At 48.1% G+C, this 22,445-nt stretch overlaps 1 protein-coding gene across 2 annotated transcripts in view; it reads right to left on the bottom strand.

Moving 5' to 3' along the window:
- Positions 1–22,445, bottom strand: part of UTP20 (UTP20 small subunit processome component) — a 355,063-nt gene that overhangs the window by 106,156 nt on the left and 226,462 nt on the right. For both annotated transcript variants that reach the window (XM_075344692.1, XM_075344693.1), the window contains exons 32-35: positions 20,058–20,145; positions 19,064–19,207; positions 17,699–17,752; positions 17,465–17,617 (exon numbers count right to left, since the gene is read on the bottom strand). In XM_075344692.1, coding sequence (XP_075200807.1) covers positions 17,465–17,617; positions 17,699–17,752; positions 19,064–19,207; positions 20,058–20,145 — 439 coding nt within the window. The remainder of the gene's footprint in view (positions 1–17,464; positions 17,618–17,698; positions 17,753–19,063; positions 19,208–20,057; positions 20,146–22,445) is intronic.

Below are 22,445 nucleotides of genomic sequence, written 5' to 3'. Positions count from 1 at the left end.
GTTAAGGTGGAAAGGAGAAACCACCTTAGGGAGAAAGTCCGGAGTCGGACGGAGAACCACCTTGTCTTGATGAAAAACCAAAAAAGGTGACTCCGAAGAGAGCGCAGTCAAATCAGAGACTCTCCTGAGGGAAGTTATGGCCACTAGAAAGACCACTTTCTGAGAAAGACGAAACAAAGAAACCGCCCTAAGAGGCTCAAAGGGGGGTTTCTGGAAAGCCGTGAGGACCAGATTAAGGTCCAAGGGATCCAAGGGTCGCCGGTAAGGCTGAATGCTGAGAGATGCGCCCTGCATGAAGGAGCGCACCTGAGCCAGCCGAGCGATACGCCGCTGGCACAACACTGACAGAGCCGAGACCTGTCCCTTGAGGGAATTGAGGGATAGTCCTAGCTGCAGACCGGACTGCAGAAAGGACAGAAGGGTCGGCAAGGAAAAAAGGCCAAGAAGCATGGCCGGAAGAGCGACACCAGGACAGGAAAATTCTCCAGGTCCTGTGATAGATTTTGGCCAAGGAATACTTCCGAGCCCGAGTCATAGTGGAGATGACTTCAGGAAGGATACCAGAAGTCGTCAAGATACAGGACTCAAGAGCCACGCCGTCAATCTGAGAGCCGCAGAATTCAGGCGGAAAAACGGACCTTGTGAGAGAAGGTCTGAACGGTCCGGGAGATGCCACGGCACCTCTACGGACAAATGGAGCCGGTCTGGGTACCAAGCTCGCCTGGGCCAGTCTGGAGCAATGAGAATGACCAGACGCCCTCCATTCTGAGCTTGCGCAGGACTCTGAGCAAGAGCTAGAGGGGGAAACACGTAAGACAGACGAAACTGGGACAAATCTTGAACCAGCGCGTCCGCTGCAAAGGCCTGAGGATTGTGGGAGCGAAGATCCACTTCCGGAGTGCCCCCCTTGCGGCAGAGTGACTGAAACACTGCCGGATGTAGAGCCCACTCGCCGCTGTCCACGGTTTGACGGCTGAGATAATCTGCCTCCCAGTTTTCAACGCCTGGGATGTGGACTGCGGATATGGTGGACTAGGAATCCTCCGTCCACTGAAGGATGCGTTGAACCTCCAACATTGCCAGGCGGCTGAGTGTCCCGCCTTGGTGATTGATGTAGGCAACCGCTGTCGCGTTGTCTGACTGGACTCGAATGTGCTTACCCGCCAACAGGTGGTGAAAGGCTAAGAGAGCTAGAAGTACAGCTCTGATTTCCAGCACATTGATCGAGAGGGCTGATTCGGACGGAGTCCAAGAGCCCTGCGCTCTGTGGTGGAGATATACTGCTCCCCAGCCGGATAGACTGGCATCCGTGGTGAGGATCACCCGGGGCGGGGCCAGGAAGGAGCGTCCCTGAAGAGAGAGGGGCCGAAGCCACCACTGAAGGGAGCCCCTGGTCTGTGGCGACAGAGCCACTAACCTGTGCAAGGAGCAAGATCGCTTGTCCCAACAGCGGAGAATGTCCAGCTGCAGAGGACGCAGATGGAACTGGGCAAAGGAACCGCTTCCATTGACGCCACCATCTGACCCAGCACCTGCATTAGGTGCCTGATGGAATGACGGCGGGGCCTCAGCAAAGAGCGCACCGCCAGTGGAGGGACTGCTGTTTGACTAAGGGCAGCTTCACAAGTGCCGGCAGAGTCTCGAATTGCATCCCTAGGTACATGAGCTTCTGGGTCGGAGTCAGAGTGGACTTGGGAAAAGGACAAGCCACCCGAATTGGACTAGAGTGGCGAGAGTGAGCGAGGCACTCAGCTGACAGTCTGCGCTGGATGAAGCCTTGACTAGAAGGCCGTCCAGGAAAAGGGATTACTGCCAACCCCTGGAGGTGCAGAACTGCAACCACTGCTGCCATGACCCTGATGAATACTCGAGGGGCCGTGGCTAACCCGAAGGGAAGAGCCACGAATTGGAAATGTTCCTCTCCGATTGCAAAACGTAGCCAACGCTGGTGTGAAACTGCAATTGGCACATGCAGGTAGGCATCTCTGATGTCGAGGATGCTAGGAAATCTCCTTGGGTCATTGAGGCAATGACTGATCGCAGAGACTCCATGCGAAAATGCCGCACCTGAACATGCTTTTTGAGAAGCTTGAGATCCAGGATGGGCCGGAAGGAACCGTCCCTTTCGGGGACTAGGAAGAGATTTGAGTAGAAACCTCTAAACCGTTCCCAGGCGGGAACCGGTACAATTACTCCGTTGGCCTGCAAGGGTGCCATTGCCTGTGAGAAGGTGGCGGCCTTGGAGCAGGGGGGAGTTGACAGAAAAAATCTGTTTGGCGGGCTGGAAGAGAATTCTATCCTGTAGCCGTGGGAGATGATATCCCGCACCCACTGATCGGAGACGTGTTGAAACCACACGTCGCCAAAGCGGGAGAGGCTGCCACCGACCAAGGACGTTGCTGGCGCGGCCAGATAGACAAGAGGAGGCTGCCTTAGTGGCAGTAGCTCCTGCTCTGAGGACGCGGCTTCGTGCGTCAGATGGGCTTTTGGTCCTTGTAATAAACCAAAAAAGAAAAAACTCCTAAAAGGTACTTTATTCTTATCAATTATTAAAAGCTATGAGTATAAAAACAGTGCTTATACATAATCACTACAATAATACGTTTTAAGTGGGTGTAGAAGAGAGTGGTAGATCCGATTAGTGGGGATAGTGCTGTTTGTTTACTATTCTCATGGTAGGGGCAATCATAGAAGTTTACTTCTTGCTCCAATACACTTAAATAAGGAGATTGGGGGATGAAATATCTATCCCTCCCTTTTTCCTACCTACCAGCGGAGGTGCGCCATAATTTATTGGGTACCCCCCGCTCCACGTCGTCTCTCCCTAATATCTCCCTGCAACTAACCAGTTACGCACGGGAGACCCACCACCAAGAAAGATAGTTGTGCAAATAGTCACAAAGAGTAATTCAGGCATATATAGGTATATTATAGCCACTTATAGATATTATATAAATCTCAGACCAAAAATAAATTTTTGTTATATATATATATATATATGGATGTAAAATCCCAGCAGGGAATAACTTATCTGCCGAGATCATCCAGTACTCTATCCCGACGCGTTTCCCCCCTATATTTTTCTAGGGGTTCATCAGGGGAATGATCCGAGGTAGATCTCTAAAGAAGATACAACATATTCATAGTATAATATAATATCTTGTTCTATTTCAAAAATTCTAAGAGAATTTCTAGAGAAGGTGGAACACACTAATAATAGTGTATGATGGGGACATACCTTATAACTTTATAAATGACGGTCAAGAAGACAGTGTGGAGTCAGCCGCCCATAATAGGGTTACTCATTCGATGCGTAATGATGGCTGCTTTTAAAGTTCTGAATGTCCCATAGTGTCGACTATCATATACTGCGGCTTCCCTTATCCATCACTGTCTTATAAATGCTTTAAGTTCTTGCCGTTCCCGCCTCCCAGTTTCGCGCCGGAAGTGCCTAATATGTCACTTCCACATCCGCTCACTGGGATCGCATCACCACGCACCACGGCAACCAACCGGAAATGACCGGGAGGTCACCTCCGCATCTGCGCAGTACGGTGCGTTCCATTGGTTTCCAGCCGGAAGCGGTCATCCAGCGTCACTTCCGGTACGCGGCTTCTCCATTCCTCCCCACCATCCTGCGTTCCACAATGTCTAGGAAGCAGCCAAAGACATTACTTCCGGTGTACGGCTCTCCGATAAGGGGGGTAACATTGTGATTATGGATACGGATCAATATCGTTCTATGTGCCTCCAATTACTTTCGGATAAAACTACGTATGCTATTTTATCCGTGGATCCTACCCCTGAGTTCAAGGTAGCCCTCACTGAGATTTTACAGGAAGGCTTTGAGTTGACACTTATCTCAAAGGATGAAATGGACTTCCTGGCCCCAAAGGATGTGACAATAGCGACTTTTTACTCCACACCGAAGATACATAAGGGGATACATCCCCTGAGGGGACAGCCCATAGTATCAGGTATTGATGCTATGGGTCAAAACCCCAGCATTTACTTAGATAAAGTCTTGAGGAATTTTGTGAACATACAGCCCTCCTTTATCAGAGATACATCAGATCTGCTGAGTAAATTAGATGGTATACACATTGATGAGGATACTATCCTTACATCAATTGATGTCGAACAACTATATAGTTGTATACCACACAACAACGGCATCAGAGCAGTTGAGTATTTCTTGGAAACAAGAGGGGTACAATATAGAGAACACAATCGCTTTATAATCAAACTTCTCACCTTTGTACTTACCCACAACTACTTTACCTTTCATAACAAGTTCTACCACCAGCTCAGGGGTACTGCAATGGGGAGCCCTTGTGCTCCCACTTTTGCAAACATATACCTGGGCTGGTGGGAGGATGTTGTGGTTTTTGGGGACGAGGATGTCACGTGGAACCCCCAGATCATTTTCTGGGGTCGTTACATAGATGACATCCTCGTCCTCTGGAAAGGGGGTGCAGGATCCTTTCAAGAATTTGTAGGACATCTAAATAACAATAGCTTTGGACTCAAGTTTACTTATGAGGTGGGAGGCGATAGATTGCCGTTCATGGATACCCTCCTAACCAAAAATATTGATGGTACCCTGGGGACGACGATCTATCGCAAACCAACGGCAACAAATAGCTTGCTTAGATGGCAGAGTCACCATCCTGAGACTCTACGTAGAGGTATTCCAAAGGGGCAGTTTCTCCGTTTTAGGAGAAATTGCTCCTCGCTGTATGATTTCCAACAGAGGGCAAATAGCCTTAGCGACAACTTTAGGGAAAGGGGGTACCCTGAACACGTAATTCAGTCAGCCTTTAAGTCTGCCTGGGGCCAAAAGAGGGCTACATTGCTAAGTCCTAAACCTAAACCAGAACAAGAAAATATTACCAGACTAATTGGTTCATATGATGATGAAAATACCAAGATCATGCACATATTAAGACGACATTGGGGGATTTTAAGATCGGACCCCGATATTTGTGACTACATCACACCCCATCCGAGCATCACTTACAGAAGAGGCAAGACTATCAAAGACTATGTGGTACATAGCCACTTTGTGGCAGAAAAAGCACCAGGTTCATGGCTAGAAAGAAAGCCTCATGGAACTTTCAGGTGTGGGTCTTGTAAGTTTTGTCCCTTTATTGACCAGAATAAAACCTTCAGTAATCATCAATCGGGAAGGGTTTTTTATATTAGGGACTTTGCCAACTGCCGGACGGAGGGGTTAGTGTATAGGTGCACGTGCACATGCCCGCTGAGTTATATTGGCAAGACAAAACGCCAATTACGTGTCCGCATAGGAGAACATATAGGTGATATAATTCACAAACGCGACACGCCTATAGAGAGACATGTAAGCATGTGTCATCAAGGAGATCTAAAAAGTATACGATTCCAGGGAATCGAAGTCGTCCCTAGGCCAATTAGGAAAGGTAACTGGGATATTAAAATCCTTCAGAGAGAGGCTCGGTGGACATTTTTACTTGATACAGTCAGTCCAAAAGGACTTAATGAAGTTCTGAGTTACACCAGCTTCATTTAGAATTGTCATATGAGCCCCATGTATGTTGCTATACCCGAGAGGTATTATATTTATAAGGATAGCCAGGCTAATTTTGATAATTTTGTCATGTTGTTTGTCTGACAGTAGAGATTCGTGTCAGAATTTTAATATTAATATATGTATGTAATTTAATTCTGTGCACTTAGGTGATAGGTTCTCCTTGAGATTAGATCCCCATATTATTTAATTGCCTTCTAAGTACCCCTAGATAATTGAAAATAGATTTCCTACCTAGACAGTGGGCCATTATCTTTTGTGTGGCATTTATGGGGTTGAATAGATGAAATACTCATAATCCTCCCCATAGTAACAATTCATAAGGTGCCGGGACATATATCTTTCACATGTCCTGGAAGGCATGATATAATTATATGGCACTGAGGCGATACAGTGAGTACTGGAGGATTTATAAAGTGGAAATAATGTTATTGAGCTAATTCCGGTTCGGTACTGTTGAATGCAGCATATGTGGGGATGTCTAGAAGAGCCGTACACCGGAAGTAATGTCTTTGGCTGCTTCCTAGACATTGTGGAACGCAGGATGGTGGGGAGGAATGGAGAAGCCGCGTACCGGAAGTGACGCTGGATGACCGCTTCCGGCTGGAAACCAATGGAACGCACCGTACTGCGCAGATGCGGAGGTGACCTCCCGGTCATTTCCGGTTGGTTGCCGTGGTGCGTGGTGATGCGATCCCAGTGAGCGGATGTGGAAGTGACATATTAGGCCCTTCCGGTGCGAAACTGGGAGACGGGAACGGCAAGAACTTAAAGCATTTATAAGACAGTGATGGATAAGGGAAGCCGCAGTATATGATAGTCGACACTATGGGACATTCAGAACTTTAAAAGCAGCCATCATTACGCATCGAATGAGTAACCCTATTATGGGCGGCTGACTCCACACTGTCTTCTTGACCGTCATTTATAAAGTTATAAGGTATGTCCCCATCATACACTATTATTAGTGTGTTCCACCTTCTCTATGAGAACCTCTTAGAATTTTTGAAATAGAACAAGATATTATATTATACTATGAATATGTTGTATCTTCTTTAGAGATCTACCTCGGATCATTCCCCTGATGAACCCCTAGAAAAATATAGGGGGGAAACGCGTCGGGATAGAGTACTGGATGATCTCGGCAGATAAGTTATTCCCTGCTGGGATTTTACATCCATATATATATATATATATATAACAAAAATTTATTTTTGGTCTGAGATTTATATAATATCTATAAGTGGCTATAATATACCTATATATGCCTGAATTACTCTTTGTGACTATTTGCACAACTATCTTTCTTGGTGGTGGGTCTCCCGTGCGTAACTGGTTAGTTGCAGGGAGATATTAGGGAGAGACGACGTGGAGCGGGGGGTACCCAATAAATTATGGTGCACCCCCGCTGGTAGGTAGGAAAAAGGGAGGGATCGATATTTCATCCCCCAATCTCCTTATTTAAGTGTATTGGAGCAAGAAGTACAACTACTATGATTGCCCCTACCATGAGAATAGTAAACAAACAGCACTATCCCCACTAATCGGATCTACCACTCTCTTCTACACCCACTTAAAACGTATTATTGTAGTGATTATGTATAAGCACTGTTTTTATACTCATAGCTTTTAATAATTGATAAGAATAAAGTACCTTTTAGGAGTTTTTTCTTTTTTGGTTTTCTACATATTGACTCCTATTACTATATATTTCCTTGGTTACAAAACTTTTGGTCCTTGGCTGAGTTAGTGGACGAGGCCGAGGGCCTAGAGGACGACCAGTTGGAGGAACGAAAGGAACGAAACCTCGACTGGTTCCTGCCCTGGACAGGTTTCCTGGTTTTGGTTTGTGGCATGGAAGTACTCTTCCCGCCAGTAGCTTCCTGACTAATTTCATCCAGTTGTTCACCGAACAGCCTGGGCCCAGCAAATGGGAGCCCAGCAAGGTACTTCTTTGAAGAAGCGTCTGCTTTCCACTCTCGAAGCCACAAGATACTGCGGATAGCGAGGTAGTTAGCCGAAGCCACCGCAGTGCGGTGAGAAGCCTCCAGCATGGCAGACATGGCATAGGATGAAAAGGCTGAAGCCTGGAAGTTAAGGCAACCATTTCGGGCATAGAGTCCCTGGTGAGGGAATGCATATCCTCTAGAGAAGCAGAGATGGCTATGAGAGTCCACACTGCTGCAAAAGATGGGGAGAACGAGACCCCTGCCGCCTCAGATACAGATTTGGCCAGAAGGTCAACCTGGCGGTCAGTTATTCTTCCCGCCAGGGAATCCTTAAGAGAGGTGTCATCAGCCACTGATACAACGGTCCGGGCTGAGAGTCTAGACACCGGAGGGTCTACCGTTGATGAATGAGCTCACTCCTTGACCACCTCTGGTGGAAACGGAAAATGGTCATCAGAACCACGCTTTGGGCAGCGTCTGTCAGGACAGGCCCTAGGCTTGGTCACAGTGGCCTGAAAACTGGAGTGGTTAAGGAACACATTCCTTGTTCTCTTGGGCAAGGTAAACTGGTGCTTTCTTGCCAGAGAGGGTTGCTCCCCTGATACAGGCGGATTGAGGTCCAGTACAAAATTAATGGACACAATCAAATCACTAGCATCTGCGTCACTTTCGGACAGATCAATGGGGTACATGGAGGTAGCGTCCGAGCCCCCAGTAAAGGCATCCTCCTCGTCCTGCGAGTCAGCTCGTGAATCAGAGCCGCGGGACGAGGAAGGGGAGGGGACCCTGCGTCTCCTTTTAGGAGAACGGGGTCTGAGACCAGATGGAGAATCCTCTGTGAACTTTGCTGAGCGAGCCGTAGCAGCAGAAGCGCCCTGAGAAGGGGGCTGATGCATGCTCAGCAGAGTCCGGGACAGCTGTCCCATGGAGAGAAGGATTCTGCCCAAGCCGGGGGTTCAGCCACCGGAGCCGGAGCAGCCGGAGGAACCACTGGGGATGAGACTCCAGGCTGAGGCACCACCATGTTAGAGCAGGCATCACAATGTGGTTATGTGCTCGGTACAGGCAGTAGGAGCCTTCATGCAGTGCATATTGAGTACAGCCTTGCAGCCTTGCTGCTCGTGTGAGACATGCTGCTGAAGTGGGGGCTCTGAGTCAGAATGACCCCCAGCAGAATATATAAGCAGAGTATATAATATAAGCAGGTCCACAACCGGAGGTTGTGGCTTGCCATACCGTCTGAAATTCTGCCAACCCCTCTCTGTGCCCTCCAGATCCCACAGCCCGGACCCCCAGAGAGATACTGCAGCCAGCGCCGATCGCTGTGCTGACATAAGAACGCTGATAAAATGGCGCTTCTGCCCAAGCCGGAGCGGGATCCCGAGGGCCAAGGAGATATACAGGGGAGGGAAACATTTCCTCAGAGAGGAGTGTCCCTCTCCTGAGCCGAACGGCCGCTGGGCGGAGCCGCACTGTCCCTCTACATGATTGGCATGCAGGGGCAGTGAAAATGAAACTAGGCCTCAGGCGAAGCCGGGCCCTAAATTTAACGATGCGGCCCGCGCGCAGGCACCATCGGCGCGGTTCTCTGGTGAAAACCAGAGAACCGGCCGGAAATGTCAGAATACATAAACAGCACACTCTCCCCAACAATAAAGTACAAGGGACCCCCGGATAATAACGTCTCAGATACTTAGCTTGTGAGACGCAGGGCCAGGTCCCTGAGGGATGAGTGCTCCGTCCGGCAGGATCCTGAAAGGGCTGCGGATGGAGACCGGTCTCCTGCAAGGCAGGGAGAACTGTGCTGGCTCCCACTTCAAGCCAGAGCCCATGGGGGATGGTGAAGGAGCGCGGCATGTAAGGCTCCAGCCCTGAAATCAACCTTAACAACACCGCCGACACAGTGGGGTGAGAAGGGACATGCCGGGAGTCCAGGCTTGGACCCGCTTTTCTTCAAACTCTTTCCAAAAATCAAAATCAGATGAGAATGCATGTGTGGATGTGTGCCTCCTGAACACAAAGCATTGAACTGGCTCTATTTGGTTATCCAGGGGGTGTATATGCTCGGAGGGAGGAGCTACACTTTTTAGTGTAGTGCTTTGTGTGTCCTCCGGAGGCAGAAGCTATACACCCATGGTCTGGGTCTCCCATGAGGAACGATGAAGAAAGGATCTGTTAACATGTAATACTAATATTCACTAAGCCTTAGAAAAACTCAAACTGCTTTACATTATACGTAAGGGGTTGTCCGATCACAAAAACCCGATCCCAAACATTCTCTATAATACAAATTACTATTTTCATTACTAAGGTTACTAAAAAACTTTTTTACTAATAGAAGGATGGGAGCAATAGTCTGCACTGCTCGTGATCAACGAAGTCCAAAAAGATAGACAGGAGGGTGTATAAATGGTTTATAAATCAGCAAACAAACAGTTCTGCACTACCTTGCTAAGCCCTTTCCGGTGCCAGGAAGGAGTAAGCTCGTCGTATCCTTATGTTGTGTGGGTCTCGGGTGCACGTAGACGAAGAGAAGATGAAATTGCAAGCATCCATAGAAGTAGAAAGCCACGGCACATGCAGCGAGTATCCCAAAGGTGCTTTATTTAATTCCAAAGGTGCATTAAAATAGCGGGCAGAGGACCGGGTGAAGGTCCCCAGGAGACCTGCACCCGGTCCTCTGCCCGCTATTTTAATGCACCTTTGGAATTAAATAAAGCACCTTTGGGATACTCGCTGGATGTGCCGTGGCTTTCTACTTCTATGGATGCGTATAAATCGTTTATACTCCATCTTCCCGCAGACCACTTTATCTTCTCAGTTGTGGGTTTAACAACCCAAATTGGTGAGCACTTTTGTCTCCCCACTAACTGTTATCCACCAGATAATACCCTATTGTGCTTGGTGTCCCATTCTTTGTGTAAAAAAAAGAGAATTTTGTTTACTTACCGTAAATTCTTTTTCTTATAGTTCCGTCTTGGGAGACCCAGACCTTGGGTGTTTAGCTTCTGCCTCTGGAGGACACACAAAGTACTACACCTAAAAGTGTAGCTCCTCCCTCTGAGCTTATACACCCCCTGGTGAGCCAGTCCCAGCCAGTTTAGTGCAAAAGCTGGAGGAGAATAGCCACCCACAAGTAGAACAGAGCAAGAGCCGGAACAACCGGAGACTCTGTCCACGACAACAGCCGGTGAAAACACGCGGAACAAGGAAATTGCCAACAGGCAACAGGGAGGGTGCTGGGTCTCCCAAGACGGGACTATAAGAAAAAGAATTTACGGTAAGTAAACAAAATTCTCTTTTTCTTTATCGTTCCTTTGGGAGACCCAGACCTTGGGACGTTCCAAAGCAGTCCCTGGGTGGGAAATAAACAAAAAAACTAAGAAGTAGGCAGAATCTAACTTCACAAATGGGCGACCGCCGCCTGAAGGATGCGTCTGCCCAAGCTCGCATCTGCCGAAGCATGAGCATGCACTTGGTAGTGCTTCGAGAAGGTATGCAGGCTAGTCCAAGTGGCAGCCTGACAGACTTGCCGAGCCGTAGCCTGGTGCCTAAAAGCACAAGAGGCACCGACAGCTCTGGTCGAGTGTGCTTTGATCCCCGGCGGGGGAGGCGCCTGCGTTCTCTGGTAGGCGTCCAAAATGGTCGACCTAATGCAACGGGCTAAGGTCGGCATAGAAGCAGGGAGGCCCTTGCGCCGACCTGTGGTTTGCACAAAAAGAGAGGTGCACCGCCTAAGCGCAGCGGTGCGAGACACATAGATCCGGAGAGCACGCACCAGATCTAGAGTATGTAGAGCTTTTTCAAAGCGATGAACAGGGGCCGGACAGAAGGAATGTAAGGTAATGTCCTGGTTAAGGTGGAAGGGAGAGACCACCTTAGGAATAAAGTCTGGAGTCGGACGGAGAACCACCTTGTCTTGATGAAAGACTAAAAAAGGTGACTCCGAGGAGAGCGCAGCCAAATCAGAGACTCTCCTGAGAGAAGTTATGGCAACCAGAAAGGCCACCTTCTGAGAAAGACGATACAAAGAAACCTCCCTAAGAGGCTCAAAGGGGGGTTTCTGCAAGACCGTGAGAACCAAGTTAAGGTCCCAGGGGTCCAAGGGCCGCCGGTAAGGCAGAACGATGTGAGACGCGCCCTGCATGAAGGTGCGGACCTGAGCCAGCCGAGCGAGACGCCGCTGGAACAGAACTGACAGAGCCGAAACTTGTCCCTTGAGAGAGTTGAGGGACAGTCCTAGCTGCAGACCGGACTGTAGAAAAGACAGAAGAGTCAGCCAGGAGAATGGCCAAGGAGGATGGCCGGTAGAGCGACACCAGGACAGGAAAATTTTCCAAGTCCTGTGATAGATCTTAGCGGAGGAAGACTTGCGCGCCCGAGTCATAGTGGAGATGACTTCAGGGGGAATACCAGAAGCCGTCAAAATCCAGGACTCAAGAGCCACACCGTCAATTTGAGAGCCGCAGAATTCGGGCGGAAAAACGGACCTTGCGAGGGTAGGTCTGGACGGTCCGGGAGATGCCACGGCATCTCTACGGACAGTTGGAGCAGGTCCGGATACCAAGCTCGCCTGGGCCAGTCCGGTGCAATGAGGATGACTCGACGACCCTCCATTCTGATCTTGCGCAGGACTCTGGGCAAGAGAGCTAGAGGGGGAAACACGTAGGACAGACGAAACTGGGACCAGTCCTGAACCAGAGCGTCCGCGGCGAAGGCCTGAGGATCGTGGGAGCGAGCCACGTAAACAGGAACTTTGTTGTGACGGGATGCCATTAGGTCCACGTCCGGAGTGCCCCATTTGCGGCAGATCGACTGAAATACTGCCGGGTACAGGGACCACTCGCCACCGTCCACGCTTTGACGGCTGAGATAATCTGCCTCCCAGTTGTCCACGCCTGGGATGTGGACTGCGGATATGGTGGACCTGGAGTCTTCCACCCATTGAAGAATGCGTTCTACCTCCATCATTGCCTGGCGGCTGCGTGTCCCGCCTTGATGATTGATGTAGGCAAGCGCTGTTGCGTTGTCTGACTGGACTCGAATGTGCCTGCCCGCCAGCAGGTGGTGAAATGCTAGGAGAGCTAGAAGCACGGCTCTGGTTTCCAGCACATTGATTGAAAGGGCTGACTCGGACGGAGTCCAAGTGCCCTGTGCTCTGTGGTGGAGATGTACCGCTCCCCAGCCAGATAGACTGATAGGCGGTATAGACGGGGCCAGGAAGGAGCGCCCTTGGGACAGGGAGAGGGGCCGAAGCCACCACTGAAGAGAGCTCCTGGTCCGTGGCGACAGAGCCACCAACTTGTGTAAGGAGGAAGGCCGCTTGTCCCAACAGCGGAGAATGTCCAGCTGCAGGGGGCGCAGATGGAACTGGGCAAAGGGAACAGCCTCCATGGACGCCACCATTTGGTCCAGCACCTGCATCAGACGCCTGAGGGTATAACGGCGGGGCCTTAGGGGAGAGCGCACCGCCAACTGGAGTGACAGCTGTTTAAGGGCAACTTCACAAGTGCCGGCAAAGTCTCGAACTGCATCCCTAGGTACGTGAGACTCTGGGTAGGAGTCAGAGTGGATTTGGGAAGATTGACAAGCCACCCGAATTGGGCTAGAGTGGCGAGAGTGAGCGAGACACTCCGCTGACAGTCTGCGCTGGATGGAGCCTTGACTAGAAGGTCGTCCAGGTAAGGGAGCACTGCCAACCCCTGGAGGTGCAGAACCGCAATCACTGCTGCCATGACCTTGGTGAATACCCGAGGGGCCGTGGCTAACCCGAAGGGGAGAGCCACGAATTGGAAATGATCTTCTCCTATTGCAAAGCGTAGCCAACGCTGGTGTGAAACTGCAATTGGCACATGTAGATAGGCATCTCTGATGTCGATGGACGCCAGGAAATCCCCTTGGGTCATTGAGGCAATGACTGATCGCAGGGACTCCATGCGAAAGTGCCGCACCCGAACATGCTTGTTGAGAAGCTTAAGATCCAGGATGAGCCGGAAGGTACCGTCCTTTTTGGGAACTAGGAAGAGGTTTGAGTAAAAACCTCTGAAACGTTCCCGGGTGGGAACTGGTACAATTACTCCGTTGGCCTGCAAGGCTGCCACGGCCTGTGAGAAGGCGGCGGCCTTGGAGCAGGGGGGAGTTGAGAGAAAAAAATCTGTTTGGCGGGCTGGAAGAGAATTCTATCCTGTAGCCGTGAGAGATGATATCTCTCACCCACTGATCGGAGACTTGTTGAAACCAAGCGTCACCAAAGTGGGAGAGCCTGCCACCGACTAAGGACGTTGCTGGAGCGGGCAGAGAGTCACGAGGAGGCTGCCTTAGTGGCAGGACCTCCTGCGGTCTTCTGTGGACGCGCTTTTGGGCGCCAGTTGGATTTCTGGTCCTTAGCTGAGTTAGCGGACGAGGCGGAGGGCTTAGAGGACGACCAGTTGGAGGAACGAAAGGAGCGAAACCTCGACTGATTCCTACCCTCGGCAGGTTTCCTGGTCTTGGTTTGTGGCATGGAAGTACTCTTCCCGCCAGTAGCGTCTTTAATAATTTCATCCAGCTGTTCACCGAACAGCCGGGAACCAGCAAAAGGGAGCCCAGCAAGGTACTTCTTTGAAGAAGCATCTGCCTTCCACTCTCGAAGCCACAAGATCCTGCGGATAACGAGGGAATTAGCCGAAGCCACCGCAGTGCGGTGAGAAGCCTCTAGCATGGCAGACATGGCATAAGATGAAAAAGCTGAAGCTTGAGAAGTTAAGGCAACCATCTCGGGCATAGATTCCCTGGTGAGGGAATGCATCTCCTCTAGAGAAGCAGAGATGGCTTTGAGAGCCCACACTGTTGCAAAAGTTGGGGAAAACGCGGCCCCCGCCGCTTCATACACGGATTTGGCCAGAAGGTCAATCTGACGGTCAGTGGCATCCCTAAGGGAAGTGCCATCAGCCACCGACACAACGGTCCGGGCTGAGAGCCTAGACACCGGAGGGTCTACCTTTGGGGAGTGAGCCCACTCCTTGACCACCTCAGGTGGAAAGGGAAAACTGTCATCAGAACCACGCTTTGGGAAGCGTTTGTCAGGACAGGCCCTGGGTTTGGTCACAGCGGACTGAAAACTGGAGTGGTTAAAGAACACACTCTTTACTCTCTTAGGCGAGGTAAACTGGTGCTTTACTGCCAGAGAGGGATGCTCCTCTGATGCTGGCGGATTGAGATCCAGTACAGAATTAATGGAAGCAATCAAGTCACTAAGTTCTGAGTCACCCTCGGAAAGATCAATGGGGCACATGGAGTTAGACTCCGAGCCCCTTGTAAAGGCATCCTCCTCATCTTGCGAGTCAGCTCTTGAATCAGAACCGCGGGATGAGGAGGGAGGGGAAACCCTGCGGCGCATCTTAGGAGGACGGGGTCTGTGCCCTGATGATGAATCCTCTGTGAGCTCCAGTGGACGGAGGTCAGATGATAGGGATCCTAAAGGACCCTTAGCAAGAGCATTAGAGGCACCCTGTGAAGGGGGCAGATGCATATTCATCAAAGTCCTGGACAGAAGTCCCATGGACTCAGCAAATGACTGGGAGATAGACCTAGAAAAGGACTCTACCCAGGCCGGGGATTCAGCCATAGGTGCAGAAGCAGCCTGAGAGAACACTGGGGGTGAGACTCCAGGCTGTGGCACCTCCAAGTTAGAGCAGACAACACAATGTGGATAGGTGCTCGGTTCAGGCAGCAGGAGCTTACATGCAGCGCATACAGTATAAAGCTTTGGGGCCTTGCTCCTCGTGTGAGACATGCTGCTGGAGTAGGGACAGCCTCTACAAAGAGAATGAACCCCAGGGAGTATATACAGAGGTCCACAACCAGAGACCGGCTGTGGGTTACCAGACCGCTGGAAGCAGTGTTGTGTGCCCTCCAGATCCCGAAGCCCGGACCCCCAATGCACAGCACCTCAGCAGGGATGCAGAGTGCAGGATGGCCCAGCGCAGAGTGAACCCTGTCGAAGAAAATGGCCGCCGGAGCGAAGAGAGGGGGCGGGACAGAGGGGCGTCCCTGTAGGAAAGCGGGATCTGGAGGGCCATAGAGACCTGCAGGGGAGGAGGCACGCACAAGCAGTGGGGAGTGTCCCTCCCCTGTGCAGGACGGCCGCCGGGAGGAGCCGTGCCTGTCCCTCTGCATGAGTGACATGCGAGGGCAGGTAACAGAAACTAGGCCTCCGGCGAAGCCAGGGCCTAAATTTGAGCAGCGAGGCCGACGCGCAGGCACCATCGGCGCAGTTCTCGGGCAAAAGCCAGAGAACGCGCCGGAAATGCCAAAAACAAATACAGCAACACACTCTCCCCATACAATAAAGGACAGGGACCCCCAACATATGAACGTCTCAGGTACTTAGCTGCTGAGACGCAGGGCCAGGTCCCTGGGGATGAGTGCTCCGGTCCAGCAGAGTCCTCAAGGGGCTGTGGACGGAGACCGGTCTTCTGCCAGGCATGGAGACCGCGCTGGCTCCCACTTCAATCCAGAGCCCAGGAGGGATGGTGAAGGAGCACGGCATGTAAGGCTCCAGCCTAGGAAATCAACCTTACAACACCACCGACACAGTGGGGTGAGAAGGGACATGCCGGGAGTCCAGACGTGGACCCGCATTTCTTCAATCTCTTTCCAAAAAGCAAAAAATCATATGAGAATGCATGTGTGGATGTATGCCTCCTGAACACAAAGCAATAAACTGGCTGGGACTGGCTCACCAGGGGGTGTATAAGCTCAGAGGGAGGAGCTACACTTTTAGGTGTAGTACTTTGTGTGTCCTCCGGAGGCAGAAGCTAAACACCCAAAGTCTGTGTCTCCCAAAGGAACGATAAAGAAAAATGCTATCATTGCAGAGTTATCTCCACATTTGGTTGTTTTATATTGCTTTTCTGATGGTGCTCTGTTTACATCTCGTCACGTGCAAAGAGCATTTTCAAACACATCATCACCAACGTCCAAGCCAGAGGCAGTTTCTTCTTCCACTGAGAATGCACCAGTTGGCTATTGAGCTGCATGATCAGTTCTGTCACACTCCTACTCATGCTCCTCTAGTGTTGAGTGCACACTACCATGCTCGACTGCTCGGTACTTTTAAAGAGTTGGATGCTCGGATGGGTGCGATTCAAGTATCCGAGTATAATGGAAGTCAATGGGGGACTCGAGCATTTATCTGGAAGATTTTCCTGAAAAATGCTCAAGCTCCCCATTGACTTCCATTACAGTTGTGCCCATCCGAGCATCCGTGCATGGAAGTGCCCGCTCATTACTGGTTCTCCATTAATCTAGCATGCAATGCCTCATAACAATCACCGTCATAAGCGCAGTGTGTCGTATCTTTCCAGAGCATGCAGCAATGGTATTTACACCTGCATGCTCAGTAAAGTAAGAGGATTTATCAGAAACACAATGATCATATATTAGCATGTACATGACAAATACAGTGGTACTAGGTGGGTTGCTTACAGATGGTGGGATGAGTGGAGGCAGTACACTGCAGGGAGAGTGGACATTAACAGGCAAAGCTGGTGTAGACTGAGAAACCAGCGCTTTGTTTTATGGAAATGTAGTCCACTGGAGCCACCAAAACCTGGAAGGGGTGCATGTAAACAAACGTACCTGCACCACTGTCCTCAAGGAGAGGGTTAAGTGGCCAAAAAATAGACAGTTTTGAAGGACATATAACATTATTTATAGAACTGAGATGACACTGGTCCAGGGTCCACGTTAATATTCTTTGACTGCTAGACATGAGCGTCCATCAAAAGGCCATGAAATGCTGACGTGGCCACTGGTCCAGGGTCAAGTGAATCTATTTGCTCTTCTCTAAATAATAGGGATTTTTTTCTTTTATTATTGGAGGACCCACTTTATTCCACAAAAAGGAGTAAATGTAGCCCTATAATATTATATTATGATCCATAACTCCAATGAGAAGATTTACCTGTATTGTGTAGAAACAGTTATGCATAAGTGGCAGAATATAGTTCACATCTATAGCTTTCATCTCTTTAATGAAGGCAGTTGCTTGTTGGAAGGCTGTTAATCTGACGTCAAAGTGTATATCATCCAAATGTTTCTGATCAAAGGCATTTAACTGTAAAAAAATGAATAAGAAGTTTAATCCAATCCTCATCATTAAATGAAAAATGCCATTCAAAGACAAAATGCTACAAACCTTCACAGAAACATCAGTAATGTACTCTAATTGAGGATCCAGTTCAGAGAGGACCTAAAAGACAGACAAAAAAAAATAAAAATAATTAGCTACTAAATGTTTTTGTATTTTCCAGACTATAGGACGCGCCTTAATACGAGACACACCCCAGGTTTATACAATGGAAGATAGGAAAAACATTTCCTACCAATTACTTCTTTGGCGAATGTAAAGAAGTGGAGGGGTCAATGTCACTAGGATAGACTAGGGAGGTAAGAGATCAGCAGCATGTGCATTATACTCTTATAGATTTATATCACACATTTTGTGCACTCTGTAGCGTACACATTTGCACTTCACTGCCCCAAACACACACCTCTGCTCCATCCACACACACACACACACACACACACACGCGCGCGCACACACACACACACACACACACACACACGCACGCACTGAACCCGGCTGCATCGACGCGCACACACACACACACACACACACACACTGAACCCGGCTGCATCGACGCGCACACACACACACACTGAACCCGGCTGCATCGACGCGCACACACACACTGAACCTGGCTGCATCGACGCACACACACACACACTGAACCCGGCTGCATCGACGCACACACTGAACCCGGCTGCATCGACGCACACACTGAACCCGGCTGCATCGACGCACACACTGAACCCGGCTGCATCGACGCACACACTGAACCCGGCTGCATCGACGCACACACTGAACCCGGCTGCATCGACGAACACACTGAACCCCGCTGCATCGACGCACAGTGAACCCCGCTGCATCGACGCACAGTGAACCCCGCTGCATCAACGCACACAGTGAACCATGCTGCATCAATGCATGCACACACAGCTCTGCTACATCAAAATACACACAGACACACACAGACACACACAGACACACACAGACACACACAGACACACACAGACACACACAGACACACACAGACACACACAGACACACACAGACACACACAGACACACACAGACACACACAGACACACACAGACACACACAGACACACACAGACACACACAGACACACACACACAGTATATGTAACCATGGCTTGAAGTTCATCTCAGACATGTCAAGTCAGCTAGTCAAGTAAAAGGTCCTTCCGCTACTTAGGTCCTTGTCAGCTTTCGCTCAATTAGACAGATCAGTGTCTAGTAGGAACAGTAAGCAGTCATCTGTGATCGGGTAGACCGCTTTGTCTGCCTTCTCAATTATAGGATAATGTCTCTTGACCGTAAGAAACTTTCTAGCAAGATTTTTTTTCTTGCTAAAACCTGTCTTTTAGTCTTAAAAATACGGTAAGTATAAATGTTCTTAACACCTGATGCATACAGTACCTGAAATGTAGCACAAAGCGTCTGCCGTGATAGCTTATTTTGAACTATAGCAAATAATTTGCCTAGTGGCTTTAAGAAACTTGAGGGATTTAAACAATGTCTTAGCAAATTCTGCACGGTCTCCAGGATGTCCACTTCAGTGTCCTAGTGGGGAAAACAAACAGATTGGTTATGCATTTCATTTGCTAGCTTTTATTGCATTTTTTTTTCCAGCGGCGGTATGGTAACCAATAAACTACAGTAGTTCCATGATTTATTATTTTTTCTTTACAGCATTTACCATACTTTTGCGGCCCTGACAACACTATTTGTGTTCTTTTTAATTCTTATGTTAAGAGATTTTAACATTAATTTTAGGAGTTCACTCCTTCTCAACATAGGCTGTTAAAGAATATTGGGAATGGGTAGGAATCTGAGCCCGCTCCACACAGTAGGTGCCAGCTGTGTTTTACAGATGCCATTGGCTGTTGGTATCAGCGATCAGATCTTGCTCTTATCGCTGCTGCTTTAGTATAAACAGTAATTGGCAGTAGGCACCCCTTTATAAACAACGTGCAAATCATAGCAACAACATAAAAAAAGAAAACAAATAAGTACCAAACAGATTGGGTCACCTCACCTCGCAAGCACACCACAGAGGCCAATAGCTATATAATTTAGAGCAATGCCACATAAGGGGGAAACTCTACCAGGGAAAACCGATGGGAATTAAGAGTGGCAGCGGAAGCTCAGTCATCTGTTATTTTTTTCTAACAATTTGGTCTCTAAGTCTAGGCTTCTATATTAATTTTAGGACCAAGTTTGTTAAATCCAATTTATGAGAGTGGGAGTTCTTCGCCGCCATGCAGAATGTGGCCACTGTATATATTAACACAATTTACAAGCAAATTGCTCATGTATATTAGGGTTTAAAGTCAAACATTCAACTCATAGCTGCACAGAGCCTGCAGTGTATTTTATCTGGAATAACACAGTACATAACTTAATCACTTACCTGCGACAAGTTACTTTTATGCAAGTAAGATATAAGAAGTCCTATGAGTAAATTACTCTGTTCTTTGTCTTGGATAAATTTGCTAATTCTGTGAGTAAAGACAAAAAAAAACAAACACTAGGTTCAAATAACATTAACATCCGTGTGTGGGTGCACATGTATTAGTCAGAAGAGACTCCATACAAAAAATAAGAAGCACTGCAAAGAGCGGGGCACTGTATTACATATCATTTATTAATATAACTTTGTTTCTTCGGTAACAGAGCATTCAGCTTTCATAAACATAAATTAAGTAAAGACATCTCACAACTGGCTGATTGGCGTTTCCAATGGCAAAGGCTACTAACATCATTTACCAACACACCCCATATTACAGTGATGTGGGGGGGGGAGGGGTGTCAATGAGAATTGTCACTTTGTAGGAATACATACATACACACATTACATTATATTATATATATATATATATATATATATATATATATATATATATATATATATATATATATATATATATATATATATATATATATATATATATATATATATATATATATATATATATATATTATATTTTTTTTTCTGGCTTGGCAAAACTACAAACTTATTTCATAAACACCATTGTACAGTAGATCCCCTGATAAAGCTAGATGCGAAACGCGCATCAGATCCATTTTTATAGGTGACCCATTATCAATACCACTGGGTATGTACTCTATTTTGATATATAGGACCCTTTCTGTTTTCCATTGCTTACTTGGATGCATTATTTTGGGCTCTCTAGTTTTTCCCCTCTTGTGAGTATCCATATTCAGTGCTGTGATAACAACTGATTTAATAATTTGCTTATTAATATTTAGTGTAGTCCTTTTTCTCACCCAAGCAAGGTAAAGAGATAATATTTGTGACATTAAAGGGAATGTCAAATTTTAAAGGGAATTCCGTAAGGCCCTATTGCTGAAAATCAGATTTTTGTGTTACATATACTTTATAGAATAGAATTTTAAAAAATGTCAATTTTTTTCAGACTGGCTACTGGCGACTTTGTTAGACTTTAAGTTCCTGGTGTCTAAGGAAATTAGACATGAACTTTGCAGAATGGTCACACCCAGACCCCATCTCTTGTATTAAATGTGTCTATTGCGCTTGTGCAAAGATGACTGTAAATGGATAAGGAGCAGGGTCAGCTGTGACAACATGTATTGTAGTGGTGGATCCGGTGTCATCAGCTGTGAACAGAGGTGTTACCTGTCATTGCAAACCTGCCTCTGAGGAGAGGAAGCCTGCTGTAAACTAAATGCACTTTTCATTGTAATTCTGCCTCAGACGATAATACGCCTGCTGGTAACTAAATGGTGCCCAAAGGAAGCAGTGCTGCTAATGGTGCCCAAAGGAAGCAGTGCTGCTAATGGTGCCCAAAGGAAGCAGTGCTGCTAATGATGCCCAAAGGAAGCAGTGCTGCTAATGATGCCCAAAGGAAGCAGTGCTGCTAATGGTGCTCAAAGGAAGCAGTGCTGATAATAGTGCCCAAAGGAAGCAGTGCTGCTAATGATGGCCAAAGGAAGCAGTGCTGATAATAGTGCCCAAAGGAAGCAGTGCTGCTAATGATGGCCAAAGGAAGCAGTGCTGCTAATGGTGCCCAAAGGAAGCAGTGCTGCTAATGGTGCCCAAAGGAAGCAGTGCTGCTAATGGTGCCCAAAGGAAGCAGTGCTGATAATAGTGCCCTAAAGAAGCAGTGCTGATAATAGTGCCCAAAGGAAGCAGTGCTGATAATAGTGCCCAAAGGAAGCAGTGCTGATAATAGTGCCCAAAGGAAGCAGTGCTGATAATAGTGCCCAAAGGAAGCAGTGCTGATAATAGTGCCCAAAGGAAGCAGTGCTGATAATAGTGCCCAAAGGAAGCAGTGCTGCGAAAATGAACAATATAAACTCCCTGATGCTCCCCGCTGGCATACAGTTTACACTGGCTGCAGACATCACAGCCCATATACCATATGTAATGTTAGCAGCCAAAGGCCTTAGCGGTCTTGGGCTATATTCTACTGAGGCCAGTGATTGGCTGAAATGGCCATTTGTATATATTAGGTGTCATTATTTTAGCAGCGTTTTTCCTCTGTTGGTAATTTAACGTAACTTTAAACGAAAACCATTTTCAGCAACTATGACCCACCCGGGAATTGCCTGCTGGTAGCCTTTATGGTCAGTGAATGTTATCGGTGATTCTCTTTTCTGATCCTAGATGACCCCTTTTAAGTGCCTCTCTCTCAAGACATTCTAGAAAGTAGACAACTGTCGTAGTGTTCTAGGTATTACCAATTGTTTCCCATATCAGCCTCATCAAACCTTATTAAGAGTCTGAATATATATCAGAGTAAATAAATAATTCAAA

This window comes from Anomaloglossus baeobatrachus, chromosome 4 (assembly GCF_048569485.1).
Source record: "Anomaloglossus baeobatrachus isolate aAnoBae1 chromosome 4, aAnoBae1.hap1, whole genome shotgun sequence".
NCBI lineage: Eukaryota > Metazoa > Chordata > Amphibia > Anura > Aromobatidae > Anomaloglossus > Anomaloglossus baeobatrachus.
Note: the sequence above shows the minus strand (reverse complement) of the source record. Positions and strands in the feature narration are given on the sequence as shown.